This window comes from Otolemur garnettii, unplaced genomic scaffold (assembly GCF_000181295.1).
Source record: "Otolemur garnettii isolate 467f Iridium unplaced genomic scaffold, OtoGar3 scaffold00107, whole genome shotgun sequence".
In the NCBI taxonomy this organism is placed as follows: domain Eukaryota; kingdom Metazoa; phylum Chordata; class Mammalia; order Primates; family Galagidae; genus Otolemur; species Otolemur garnettii.
The window spans coordinates 4229974-4244921 of record NW_003852502.1 but is presented as its reverse complement, the minus strand read 5'-3'; the positions used below and the strand labels follow the sequence as shown (position 1 = coordinate 4244921).

Sequence of the window (14948 nt, the reverse complement as noted above, 5' to 3'; positions counted from 1 at the left end):
AAATTCTCATGCATTTTAAGATTTTTTTTACAAGTCAAAATATACATCCTTCTATTGCCCCCATTCCTTAATTATATAAGAACCGTTCCCATTTCAACAGCCTCCTTCACATCTCACTGAATTGGATAAGGAATAAAGATACTTGTCTTGTTAAGGAACAGTTTATATCTAGCACTAATCGGTTTTACCCATTGCATTAGTAAGAAATATAGCAGCAGTTTGGGCTGAGCCACTCATCATACCCTCTATTTGTGGGGATTTAGACGTGTAATTGAAATTGCAGACACGTGAAATTAGGAGAACAACAATGCAACCTGCAGACTTTGGCACTAGTACACACAATGTTTTGTCTGGGTTGTTAGAGTTGTGGTTTGATAACTGCTAAACAGAAATTTAAACAAATCTGCAGAAAACAATCATAGGTGTCGATTCTCAGGTTAATGATCCCCATCTCCCATGCCCCCACCCCCACCCCCATATAGTTTCCATTATAATAAAAATAAAGATCTTAACATCTGAGTTTTGCTGTTAACTCTACAAGGTTTCTCTGTGCCCTCCAAGCCACACACCGGGTTTGAAGCACCAAATCCACAAGTTTCTCCAACCAAGTTTAAATAAACAAAAGCTGAAGATGGAAGGATGTCAAAGTAACTGTTCTCAAATGAAGCTGTAACACAAAGTTCTCCCCCAAACACAGGGTATCAAGCATCTAGTTCAAGTACGGCCAGGCTGCATGTAGATCTGTCTCAGACAGGTTCCCGACAACCACTACAGCCCACTGGGTCTAGAGGTCATCATCCGTGATACCAAAGCTGGGCAGGATCCCCTTCCCAGCATCAATTTTAAAAGTTGCAACCCCCTTCGTGATTGGCTGTTGCAGGGTCAGCGCAGAGCCCAAAGTCTGAGGGAGGAGTGAGCCTCGTCCTCAGCAGGGACGCTGGACCCCTCTAGCTGGAACGTCCTCCTTCCAGAGCTCGCTCTCGGGACTGTCCCGGCTGCTCAGGATCCATCCCTCGCCCAGCAGAGAGCGCCTCCTTCTGACCCAGTAATCACTAAAGAAGATTCGACCTACCTGTGGAACCAGACCCCACTTGGTCCCCAAAGGTCGCTTAGGCAACCCCACTGCCCTTGGCAAGTCAGCTTGTGCACTTAAAGCGTATCAGTTTGTGGAAGGCTTGCTTAAAGTCCTCATTGGACATGGTGTAGATGATGGGGTTGATGAGGGAGTTGAGATAGCCCAGCCACGTGAAGAAGTCAAAAATGGCCAGGTGGAACCAGCAGGCATCCTTGCAGATGGGTATGGCCAGGGAGATGATGAAGAAGGGCAGCCAGCACACGATGAAGGCGCCCAGGATGATGCCCAGCGTCTTGGTGGCCTTGCGCTCCCTGGCGGCCATGAGCTTCTTCTTCTCCAGCAGGGCGTCGGAGACTCGCACTCTGACTTGGTTCACGTACACGGGGGAGCCGGATTCGCTGGGCGCGTCGGGAGCCCGCGAGTTGGTGGACGTGACCGAGGACGTGGACCCGGGGGAGTCAGTGATCAGCTGCGCTCTGGTCAGGCGCTTGCCGGCCTGGTGGGGCGTCTGCTTCAGGATGCGGGAGCGGGCTTCCACGTAGATGCGGCCGTAGAGGGCGATGAGGAGCAGGGTGGGGAAGTAGAAGGCGCCCACCGTGGAGTAGACGGTGTAGAGGATGTGCTCGGTGTTCACCACGCACACCGCCTCCTCGGCCTTGGCCTGGCGCCAGAAGAAGGGCGGCAGCGAGATGCAGATGGAGAAGACCCACACCAGGGTGATCATGCCCGCCGCCCTCCGCGGAGTCCTCTTCGCTGAGTACTCCACGGCGTCCGTGATGGCCCAGTAGCGGTCCAGTGCGATGACACATAGGTGCAGAATGGAGGCAGTGCAACAGGTGATGTCCGACGACAGCCAGAAGTCGCAGACCGCCTGGCCCAGCGTCCAGCGGCCGGTGACCGTGTACACGGTGCTGATGGGCATCACCAGGACGGACACGAGCAGGTCGGTGACCGCCAGGGAGGCGATCAGATAGTTGGCCGGCGTGTGCAGTTTTCGGGTTCGGTACACCGTGGCGACCACAAAGGCATTGGACAGCGTAGTGGCCAAGGTGACCAGTGCCAGCAGCACGACCAGCAAGACTTTCCAGGGAAGGGCGATGGAGTCCTGGTAGATGTCGTCCTTGGCGCTGCAGTTGTGGGAGGGGGCAGAGGAGAAGTTGTCCTGAGGAACCCCTGTCAGGGAGCCCACAGGCGGCAGCGGGGTGCACCGATCCCCCATGGCTCTCCTCGCTCAAGCCTCGGAGAGCAGCTCTTAGGCATGGAGCGGACAAGGGAGAGGGCGGGAGGACCCCGGAGATCACCGGTTTGTCCCCGGCTGCTGGTCAGTGTTTTGGTTCACCAATCACTCCTCTGCCCAAGTTCCCAGCTAAAACCAGAGGTCAGGGGTGCGGCAACCAAACACCGCAGGCGCGTCCCCTGCACTTCCAGCGCGCCTGGCGCTGCGGCCGCGTCCCTGGTCGCTCCTCTCCACGCCCCGTCTCCGTCCTGGGTTCCTAAGAACTGGCCCACACAGCCTGGCTCCGGCTCCCCGGAGGTGTCTGGTGCAGAAGGACGCAATATTGCTTGAAGAGAGAGCTTTGGCCAAGTGGGGTCGCCTACCCCGGGTGCTCGGGGATGAGCGTCTCCTAACCTGGGCGCTCCTGGCTCTGCAGGCTCTGCCTGCAGGAGTTTCCTAGGTGTCGAGCGCAAAGCGAAGCTGCCCGGTCTTGCATTCCCGCCCCTAAACCGACGCTGGGGCACTTTGCTGAGGCGGCCGCGGCCGCCGGCGCCGGGCGGGGTGAAGTCTGAGAGCCGCGCGGCGCGGCGCCTGGCGCTGGAGTTCGGCCCCCCCTCTCATTCCACGCGCTCGCTACTCGGGCGAGCCGCCCCGCAGAGACGAGGCCGCCGGAGTGGGGACTGGGGGCTGGAGCTGCGGCTGCTCGCGCCGCGCCGCGGCCACCACCACCCCGGTCCCACCGGCACCGCTCGGAGCCATGCCACCCGGCGCGTGGGTCCGGGCGACCCGGCGGGGCACACGCGTAAGGGGCAGGTGTCTGGGGGAGCCCGAGGGACGCGGCGTGCGCCAGCCCGGTGGGAGCGTGTGAGCGGGGAGCGGATGGGCTCCTTATATAGAGTCCAGGTCCGGTCCGCCCGAGCCGTGCAACTCGTGCGGCGCGGCGAGTGCGGACGCCGGTTCCCCATCACCTTTCCTTTTTCTCTCTTCCCCCTCCTTTCCTCCCGCCCCGTTCCCTTCTCTGCCGAGAAAGCTCCCGCCGGGTCCTACCGCCCTCTCTCCCCACTTCCAGCCCCTGGCCCCTCTCGCGACCCTGACCACGCGGAGCTGCAGTTCTGACCAGGAATGGGGATGAGGGCGTCCTGGTCTTGCTTCTGCCGGCTTCGGAGCTCGCTGCGCCTTCCGCCAGTCAGACCTACGCCCTTAGCCGCGGTCACAGGCTTAGTCCCTGCGTCCTAGACTCCCACCTACCACTCCCCACACGCCTCCGCCCCAGGACGCCAGTGCCCGGTGGAACAAGACCCAGTCTCTGCCCTCTCTGCTCCGGAATCTTATCCAGCCCCGAGGGCCACACCCAGGGTAGAAGAGGCACCAGCAGTATCAGAGTGGAAGGAAGGGGCCAATATGTGCATTTTGTTACATGAGCTTCAGACTTCGAATCATCCTTAGCTCTTGGTATATAAAAACAGAATTTTCATCTAGCTTTAAAAATTTGTGTTTTCATTCGATCCCTCCCCCTTTGAACGTGAGTCAACAGGGAAAAAGAAAGAAAAAGCTGTAGGCAAAAAATGCAAAAGTAACGCGAACAGAAAGCAGCTGTATGTGAAATGAAGCTTCTGCCCCACCCTCCAGCGCCAGTGCCTCGGGAACAGTTCCCAGTAAGCATGTCCTTTCTGAGAGCCTGTTTAGAAAGGAGGTGGTCACAGCTCAAGAGAAAATGGGCACTGGAGTCACCGTCGGCTGTCTCCTTTGCCCTCATCAAATACAGGAGGGTTAGTCTAAAGCAGCCACAAGTGACCCCTGGGTCCCAGGACCTGAGCAGACCCCCTTTCCTCAGTTTATCCTCCGTCCCAAACAAAAAAAAAAAATATGTAGAGTAGAAATACAAATGAGAACGTGTAAAGAAAAACACCAGCAAAGGACGATGTATTTTCAGCCCTAAGGACTAAGGAACCCCCCTACAAATTCCTAGAGCTTAGACCCATGTTTGGCACCTAGAAGGCATCTAATACACACTGCATTGTATTTGGAATTTATCAGATTAAGCACAAGTGTATCTCAAAGAGAATCAATCACAGAGATGATCTGATCCATCCACACAGTTCTAAAGAACAAGTAATCCGCATCCTTTGAAAGAGGAGCTTTTTACCCAAGGTGACAGAGCCTAAAGCCAAGTTCCTCGATTCTGATTCTCGGTTCTCTAAACCAGGCAGGCAGGCAAGAAACAGAACGCGGCTGGGTGGGGGGTGATTTGATAGATGTCAGGGGTATGGAGGTCAAATGGGGTAGACCCAGATCCAGTTGTCCAGCAATTTACGTTCTAGAAAAGGAAGGCTGACAAAACCACATTAACAAGTAAACAACTAATACTGCATATTTTTCTATAGTGTTAAGTGTTATGAAGAAAATAACACACACCCCAGCATTGACAGCACTGGTATTCCTTTAACTAAAGTGGCGACTCTCCAAGGATGTCCTAGATGTGGTCTGGGCTGCCGCAGCAGCAGCGGCCCGAGAATGTAACGCAGCCCTCTCTCTTGGCAACCTGAAGCCTCATTTTCACCGCATTTTAAAGAGTCTTCCCATCTTCACACCCCATCCACCCAGCTAGAATCGGTTGTTTTGCAAACTGCAGAGAGCTCTTAGGCAAGGGAAGCACAGCCAGTGAGCTTAAACCACTAGGTGGGGGCCTTGGCCAAAACCGAAGAAAAGCATGTACGGCTGCGGGGTGCGAGTGCGGGTGTGGGGTGCGGCTGCGGCTGCGGGGTGCGGGTGTGGGTGTGGGTATGGGGTGCGGCTGCAGCTGCGGGGTGCGGGTGTGGCTGCGGGGTGCGGCTACGGCTGCGGGGAGCTGATGCGGGTTTGAGTGGTGGATACCGGAAAACTATTTTTTTCTGATATCTTAGGGCAGCAGAGAAAGATTAGAGAGAACTGTTGAAGGGATGAGGAGCAGGGTATGCCGAGAGGAATGTTCCCAGCTGCATGCTGCGTTTCCTTTTAAATTTCTGCTCCAGGAGCAGGCGAAGGAAAAACCACTTGTTCGCCAAAGGGTTTGGCTTTCTCGGTGTGGGGACCTGTGGCTTCCTCCAGCCAAGCTTCCTTCCGCAGCTTGGTGGGGCGTGGGGCGGAGTTTGATTTTATCCTCCGAGTGCTTGAGTCAGAGTTGCAGTGACCCCCCAGGCTCACAGCCCCAGGGTTCTGGCGGAGTTCGCCGAGACCCCATCTCATTAACGCGGCTTCTGCATGTCCCTCATTCCCTTCGCACTTCCAACATATAAAGTAAGTAGGGTTTGCACGTGGGCGCCTGTATTGAAACATCGACAGAGCAGGGAACCTGAAAGTCGCCTGTGCCTGGTCACCCCTGTGGAGAAGGAATCAACTTTGGGGAGAATTCTGTGGACAAAGGCTCTACTTGAGGCGCAGGAGGGATGAGCCCGGAAAGGACGTGGAGATAGAGCACCAGAGCGCAGCGAGAGTTAGTCTTCTTGACCACCCAGCACTGAAAGGTGAATGTGCTCCCTCCTCAGTTCCATGCGGCTAGACTCTTAGTGCAAACTACGTGGAAGACAACTCTGGAACTGAAATCTGAGATCAGATGCAAAGTCGGACATGGAGAGCTGGCTACTAGGAGCAAGAGAAGAATCTGCCCTCAAGGAGCCCCCACGTCGGTGGTGGTGCTGGGAAAACCAAAGGCGCAGGCTGGGAAGCGTCAGGCGCGGTGCTAACCAGACCCAGCACTGGGAGAGCAGCCAGATCCGCCTGCGCAGTCACAGGAACATCCCACAGAACGCACTGCAGCTCGCCCTCCGCCCAGGCTGCGGTCAGCTGGCCCTGCTCAGCCCAGGCCAGCCCTTTTGCCGGCCCTTGCTTTCAACTTCCCTATGGTATTTCCGCCAGCATGTCTCCCTTACGAGCACAAGTAACCCAGGCACAAGAGGAAAGAAAGTTCTTCTGATTTTGTCTTTGCTTCCCTGAAATAAAAAAATGCTAGAGAACTCATACTTTTGTCACCTTGCTTCTTTGCTATAGGAAAATGCAACCCTACCCCCAACATCTCCACCTCCTAAAAATGTACAAGTGGTCCCTAAACCACAGAATGTGCAGACCACACAAGCCTAGATTCCTCTTATACTTCCTCCAGTAACTATTCCTTAAAAAGTTTACTGGTGGCAAGGAAAGTACAAGGTCCACCCAGGGCCTAGGTTCTTACCATCTTTTATGTCTTCCTTGATGTAAATATGAAAATATTCAGATTAATGAACCTATATCTACATACATATGAGATTAATGAATGTATATCTACATACATATCAGATTAATGCATTTATCTACATATATATCAGATTAATGAGCATATATGTACATACATATCAGATTAATGAACATATATCTACATACATATCAGATTAATGAACAATTATCTACATACATATCAGATTAATGAATATATATCTACATACATAAACCTACTCTACAAGATGGTTTCAGGCATCCACCACCCACACCCACAGACACATGGCATTTCTGCAGACAAATTCTGGGAGTTTCCAGGCCACATGAGACTCAGACCCCTCCATAGTCACTGGATGCCACATCAGGCCTTTAACCTGCTATCTGCATTGTGGTAGTATGTGCAGTCTGCTGTATTAGAAAATTTGAAGCCTCGTCAAATAATAAAAGTAGATGCTTCATTGTCTAAATGCTGGGCTAATGTAACTTAATCCCTGAGAATGAGTAACTCTGCTATGTCTATGTATGGATACAAAATACACATATTATGTAAGCCATATTTATATTTAAGGAAGAATATATACAAAAATTAAAGCAAGCATATGTAACTTAGACATTTTCTGCCTGTCTCTGTAGTAATAGATACTTTGCTGCTTTCAACAGATGAACAGATACTTGTAACAAGTAGGTTACTGCTGGTTCAAAGGTAGCCCAGTTTTGATCAGGAAAAGAGCCAGCTCCCCCTTAAGATCAAATCACTATTTCCTATCTGAATACCTAGGTCTTAGAAGAAAATTTCTAAATCAAAGTTATTGTTAAGTAATGTAGGTAGAAGCTGCATGGAGGATGGGGTGCTGAATTTTTATACTTGGACAAAGAATGGGATTTGACAATAATGAAATCTTTGATGGAAAAACAATGCCAATGAATGTATTAAATGTAGACACAACTTGCTGGTTTAAGCTGGCAGTACCATTAAGCAGCTTTGTTCAGGATGAAGTGTCTCCTGAAAAGCCAAATCAAAGAATTTGATGGTGATGTTGTCTTCCAGCCTAAAGATAGGAGCAATAGAAAGGGCAGAAGCCTTATTTTGCCAGAGAAAGGCAAACTTCTATTTAAACCAGGAAAAACTGCATCGTTCTGTGCAGTTAGTTCTGCTGTTATAAAGGAAACAAAGCAAGCTGTGTTTCATTGTTTCTTCACCTGTAATTCATGAATAATAATCACTACCCTTTTTTGAACAAGATGTACTAAGCCATATGCTATGTGTTCCATATACATTCTTTTATTTAATTCTTATAACACTAGGAGTTGTCATTACAATCCTCATTTTCTGGATGAGGAAGTTGAGGCTTAGGGAATTTAAGTAATTTTGCCAACGTCAGACAGCTGGTAAGTGAAAGAACAATTTTCAAATGCAAGTTTCTTTCATTTCCAGTTCTAACCCTTTACCAATATTCTACGCCGGCCCATCCATGTGCTCAGTTTGGGCAGATACTGTAACACGCCTGTCCGTGACTTTATTTCCTCTGCCTATGAAATGACATCGCTGCTCATAGCTATTTAAGTCTCCAGAATAATCTTCTGTTAGATGCCTTTGACCTTGTAGGTGGGGGTAAGGAGGTAGACATGGGGAGAGGAGGTTGTAGTAAAAATCAAGAAAAAACTACACTATGATTATTTGAGGCCTGCTAATCATCATTCAAAAGCCGTGTGGGCAGATGATCCTGTACTATGTCTGCTGATGCCCAAGCCCCAAAGGAGACGGTGCTAAGCTGTTACTTAGAATGTTTTTTGGCTTCACACCCCCAGGGTGTGCTTTACTTTTATATCTCACCCTCTATTGTTTTCTTTTCCCCCTTCTCTCTTCTTCTCTATTTCCTCCTCATTGACACTTTCCCCAAACCCTACTAGGCACAAAAATATATGTACTGAAAAAATTTTCCTTAATTAGAGATTTTTTAAATACAGGTGGGATGTATTAAATACAGTGATATTCATTGTTCTTCATATTTAGCCATGTTAGTTTGAATATCAGAAAAATAACCTAGAAAAATTTAATTCTCTCCTTTTTCCCTGTGCGTGGAACTCAATTGACTTTCCCCCTCATATAGGTCAGCAACTTGCCAAAGAAAAAGAGATTTATTTCTGGTGATAAAATTATTCAACTAAAGCTATTCAAAGGCAATCTTACCAAAGATTAGTATGTTATTTACTAATCACTAGTTTAGTATGTTATTTACTAAAAACAACGCAAAAAACCAGGAATGTAAACAAAAATAAATCTAAATCCCAATGTCTGAAAACTTTTGGATTTTATGCATAAAAGAACTCTTAGCCTCATCTAGATCTTACTTCTTCCTGCTTCATATATGGTTAAAACATGTCTGTTTGGCTATGTGGTTTCCAAGGCTCACGAGGAATAGAAGCATCACATAGAAATGGAAGAGAAACTATGTCAGGTAAGCATGTTGAGTGAAGTAAGATGCCCTATCTGTCACCTGCATTGCAAAATACATAGAGAAACTCAGAACAAGCTTTTAAAAAGTAAAAGCCTAAAAGAATGACAATACAGGCCAGGCATGAGGGCTCATGCCTATAATCCCAGCACATAGGGAGCCCCAGGCAGGAGGATCACTTGCTGCTAGAAGTTTAAGATCAGCCTTGGCAACATAGGAGGCCATGTCTTTACAAAAAACCAAATAAACAAACGAACAACAACAAAATACCCCCTAAATATTAGCCAAGCATGGTGGCATGTACCTGTAGTAATAGCTACTTGGGAGGCTAAGGTAGGAGGATTGCTTAAGCCTAGGAGTTCAAGGTTACAGAGAGCTACTATCACTCCACTGCACTCCAGCCTGGGCTATAGACTTAAGAACTGGTCTCTTACAGAAATAATAATAAAAATATAAAGAATTAATTGGGATTGTTATTACAAACATGATGAATTTAATCATAACTTAAAAATAAAACAGAGAATTTATTTCAAGGAGATCAGGGTCCCACAAAACTAAAACAGGAATAGAAGTTCCAAGCTTTGTACAAAGTAGGAATGCAGCTGACTGAGCCTTCAGAAAAACTGGCATTGGGGACGTAGCAGGACTCTGAGTTTGTTTCTGCTGGTTGCTATCTGCACATCAACTACTTTCATATATGTCACTATAGATAGGCTTTCTCCACATCAGTGGAAACACAGGCATTAGCACCTTTTGAGTTTATATTATGACTTCAAATATATTTCTAAAACTAATATGAATCAGTTCCTAGTTCAGAAATTCAGAGAAATGGATTCTACTTCTGAGTAACATGTAGAAGGTTATGAAAGATCAATATCCCCAAAGTAACAATTGAAAAAGCTGTAAATTTTTTAAATTATATTTTAAAGTTTGAAGAGTCACAGAAGCAATAAGAATTAGACAAACTAAAATTTAACAAAATCAAAACCTTTTCCTAGGTGAGCTGGCGATGGCTGCCTGTTTTAATTCCTTCAGACATTTGCTGATCCTGAGTGCAGGCTGTGGATGGAAAATGGCTGAGGCAAACGGATTCTGCTGGGGAAAGAGAAACGAGAGGAGTTTTGATAACTGTGGTCCAGGGCGACACATGGACATTTGCTGTGTGTTGCAGCTGAGCAGCAGACTAGGGGACTGGATAAGAAAATTCTAAAAGGTAGATTAAATTTCCATAGACTTGGAGTGATTAAAAGAAAAAAAAACCCTTTAAGCAGCGGTTCTCAACCTGTGGGTCACTGCATGAAAGGGCCGCGGCATTAGGAAGGTTGAGAACCATTGCTTAGAGAGAAGAGGCTTATGTTAAAAACATGACTGGTCTTCTCTTGAAGTGATTTGCCAGATTTTGGAGCTCAGTGGGGCAGTGTACGAGAGTGAAGCTCAAATCTCCGAAAGCACCATAGAATCTTCTATAGTTTTTGTTTGTCGGTTTTGTTTTGCTTTTTGAGACAAAGTCTCACGCTGTCACCCTGTAGAGGGCTGTAGTGGCACAGCTCACAGCAATCTTGACTCTTGGGCTAAGGAGTTCCTCTTGCCTCAACCTCCTGAGTAGCTTGGACTACAGGTGCCTGCCACCACACCGGGCTAGTTTTTCTATTCAGGCTGGTGTGGAATTCCTGAACGCAAGCAATCTACCCATCTCAGCCTCCCAGAGTGCTGGGATTATAGGTGTGAGCCACCGTGCCCAGCCCTCTACAATGTTTTTATGCTGAGGAGACAGAGACCTTCCAGGCTTTCAATCAAAAGCAAGACCCAAAGAACAGAATGAATCAGAGATGGACTGTGCTTAATTAAAAACCAGTCTGACTCTGCTCGATGTACAGCTAGTTGATACAATCAGCTCTTGGTGCATTCAGGCTGACAGAGGAAAAAATGAATACCGGCTGGGCCAAAGAACACCATGTGAGGTCTCTGCTGTCCTTTCATATGCAGTATCTAATCACAACTCCAAAGCATGATTTGTGCATAGTGACAATAAAATGTGACCAGTAATAAAAACCCCAGAAACAGACAGAGATCCATACATAATACACATGGCAGAGTTTAGCACGAAAGGACTTTGAAATATAGACAGTCTCTGATACAAAGGTTCAACTTGATGCTTTTGGACTTTAAAAGGGCAGGAAAGAGAGAAGCTTGATCAGTAGAAACCATCCTCCAAAGTTCGAGTTTTGACCCTTTCCTGGGTTGATGATATGCAGTACAATAAATGTTCTCAGCATGTTTAAGGTAGGCTAGGTTAAGCTCTGAGGTCAGTAGGCTGGGTATATTAAATATGCTTTTGACTTACGATATTTTTACTTTACCTTAGATTTATCAAGACAGAACCCCATCTTAAGTTCAGGACCATCTGCAACTATTATTTATATGCTAAAAGAGGAAAAAGAGACTAAATGGATGAAAAGGTAGTACATTCCAACAGTAAATGGGAATCGTTTAAAAAAAAGCCAAGCAGGTACACTAGAAATAAACACACCAGACACAGCAGGAGACACGATTAGTAACTTCCCAAAGTCAAAAGAAAACTGAAGCACAGTCAGTAGAAAAGTTGAAAGAAATTAATAGAATGTAAGGGTGGAACTGAGTCAAACAATCTGAAACACACGTATGAAAGGAGAGGAATAAGAGAATGGGAAAGAAATGTACTAGAAGAGATAATTCCCAATAATTTCCAAAAATAACAACTACAGTGAACAGCACTGAAGAAGCTCAGCAAACTCCAGCCAGAATAAACACCAGGAAAACCACAGCTGAGCACATGATGATCAAACTGGTAAAAATCAACAGTGAAGAAAAGAATCATAAAAGTCCAGAGAGAAAGGCACATTAATTTCAAAGGAGCACCAGTGAAAGGCCGAGATTGATATATTGAGAGAAACAATGGAAGTCAGGAGATAATGTAGTGACATTTTATACTGTCCCCGTGTTACAAACATCTGACTTGCATATGATTCACACTTAAGAATGGAAGCTATTACAGTAAGTCCCTAAGTTACAAACATCCAACGTCAACTCTCACCTAGGAAAGGAGGCCATTACGAGGAATAGGTAGATGCACCTGCTCCAACTTACATACAAATTCAACTTAAGAGCAAAGCTACAGAACCTTTCTGTAAAGATTTCAGAAAAAATCTGTCAACATAAAATTCTGTACCTACAGTTAATATCCCTTAAATATGGAAGTAAAAAGGATGTTTCCGCTACAAAAACATGTGAGTTTGTTGACAGCAGAACAGAACTATTAGAAATAATAAAGGAAGTTATTCAGGCTAAATAAAAATGACAGCAAACGGAAGCACAGATTTAAAGATAGAAGGGTGAGTAAGGGAGGGTACAAATATACAAGGAAATGCAGAGTAAGTTTTCCAGGGCCTGTAACATGCGTAGAAGTAAAAAAATGACCAAAACAACTCAAAGGGCTACCACCCAGAGGGAAGGGAAATAAAGAACGAACTAGAGTGCAATTCTTGTATGTTCAAGAATTGATAAAGTTATTTGAGTTCAACAGAAATATAGTGGCCTAAAACCACAGCTTAAAAAGAAAAAGAAAAAAAGTTGATGGGACTAAAAGGAATACCAGGCAAGGTCATAATCAGACGTAAAGTTTTCAACACAATTTTATTAGCTAATAAATTGTGAAAACAAGCAAAGAAAATTTAGTGAGGCTATGAAAGATTTGAACAGCACACTTAATCAATTTCAACCAAATGGCATAGAAAACATTCTGTATCAACAACTGCAAAATATACAGTCTCTTCTGAAGCGTTTTCCCTCACAAACAGAATATGCCAGACACAAAGCAAACCTCAGACAGGATAAACAGATGACATATAAGTGCATTGGAAAATGTCCATGTCACTAACCGTCAGGTAAAGTCAAATTAAGTGACTATGAGACGCCAGTGCACACCCGTTAGAATGCCACAAAATAATACTGTGAATATCAACGGCTGACAAAGACGGAGAGCGACCGGAGCTCTTGCTGGTTGGAATGCAAAATGGCACAGACACTTTGGACCACAGTCTAACAGGTTTGTTATGAAATAAAATGTACATCTATGATCCAGCAATTCCATTCCAAATTCTCTACCCAAGAGAAATGAAACTTATGTTCACGCAGAAAACTGTACATGAGTGCTTACACTAGCTCTACTCAGAACGCCAAAATTGAGAATTGAAACAGATGGCTTTCAACCAATGAACGGAAAAGCCAACTGCTGTACCTCCATACAGAGGGCTCGACTCAGCAATATGAAGGAATGAACTGCTGGGCATGCAACAGGATGAAACTTAAATATACACTGCCCAGCAAAACAAAGTCCCCAGTTGTAGGATTCCGTAATGTGACACTAGAGAGGAAAACGGCTGTCAGCAGTTGCCAGTGGTTGCGCTGGAGTGAGAGTCATTGGTGATGGAGTAGCACAGAGAAACTTCTGGTGTGGGGGACTGCTGTCTAGGCCACAATAGTGAGGCATTTTAATACGTATACATTTGAAGTGATCAACCGAGATAGGAGGGGAAAGATGGCAACAAATGAATCTAACTGTATTACACATGAATTAGATAAACACACTGAAAAGACAGGGAAAACGCTGAGGACTTCTTACCTCCAGATAACAATGCTTTGACAGCACTGCAGGGCCCAGGACAATAAAGAGCCACATACAGATATGAGCATCAGTTGATACATTTGTTTTTATGGGGGAAAGGTTTAGGAATTCTCAAATGACTATGTTTGTGTATTAGGGTTCATTAAATAAGTCAATATATTGTAAAAGATGAGAGCCAGGTTAGACACTGTCAGAGAAAGAAGTTGTAAATAATAGAAGTGGAAGGGGGGATTGAACTCTGTGTTGCCAGATAAAAGTCCTAGTTACCAATGTAGATTCATACTTTTAAAAATATGTATCTAGATAAATAGAGACATCAATAAATTTAGACATGTATATGAATTAGTTATTACATATACTTATATTTTTATCTATGTAAAAAAGTTCTAGTTACCAATGTAGATTCATACTTTTAAAAATATATATCTAGATAAACAGAGACATCAATAAATTTAGACATGTATATGAATTAGTTATTACATATACATATATTTTTATCTCTATCCACTGAAAGAGCAGTAACCCCTCAAGAGCCACATCACATAGGTGACTTTCAGGTTTGATTTCTAAATATTATTCTTCAATTTAAAAAGTAATAAAACAGGTTTCCTTGGAGGACTGGTCAACTCCAGGGGTAGGAGGGATACAGTAAGAAAAATTTAAGATATATTTGCAGTATCTGTGATGACAGGAAAAAAAACAAAAAATATTAAATAAAAAAAAAAGAAAGAGAATGATCGGAAAGAGATAAGAAAAAAAAGAAAAGAAAGAGTAAGGATGGAACATATCAAAACACAGAAGCCAACCTGGATAGTCAAAGTTGGAACAAACTGAACAATAAAATAAATGATATTGTTGGATCATAATGCAAGTAATCAAGGAATATATTGAGCCCACAGTAATACAAATACAGTAATGAGTAAATAAAATAAGTGGTGGAAAATAAACCCTTTCTTAAGAAACATTTCCAATTAATAAAGGTATAACAATGATAGAAAAAGGACATAATACAAATAATCAAGGAATATCTTGAGCCCACGGTAATACAAATACAGTAATGGGTAAATAAAAGAAGTGGTTGAAAATAAACAACCCTTTCTAAGAAAAAATTCCAATTAATAAAGGTAGAACAAATGATAGAAATAGTACATTACCCCCCAAATGCCACAGGATTCTTCCAGGTAGAATCCAACAATGAATGCTACAATCAGCAGACAAAAATATATTGAAACACAGGATGTGTGCATAGTCTCAAAGGACTTGTCCCCAAATAATTAAGAATTACAAAGAGATAAATTGTAAACTTAC

General features: G+C 45.1%; 1 protein-coding gene across 1 annotated transcript; it reads right to left on the bottom strand.

Moving 5' to 3' along the window:
• Window positions 1-1116: 1116 nt before the first annotated feature.
• Window positions 1117-2654, bottom strand: HTR1B (5-hydroxytryptamine receptor 1B). Its single transcript, XM_003796742.2, has one exon. It carries the CDS (start codon window positions 2292-2294, stop codon window positions 1137-1139), a length of 1158 nt encoding a protein of 385 aa, XP_003796790.1. The 5' UTR covers window positions 2295-2654; the 3' UTR covers window positions 1117-1136.
• Window positions 2655-14948: the final 12294 nt, after the last annotated feature.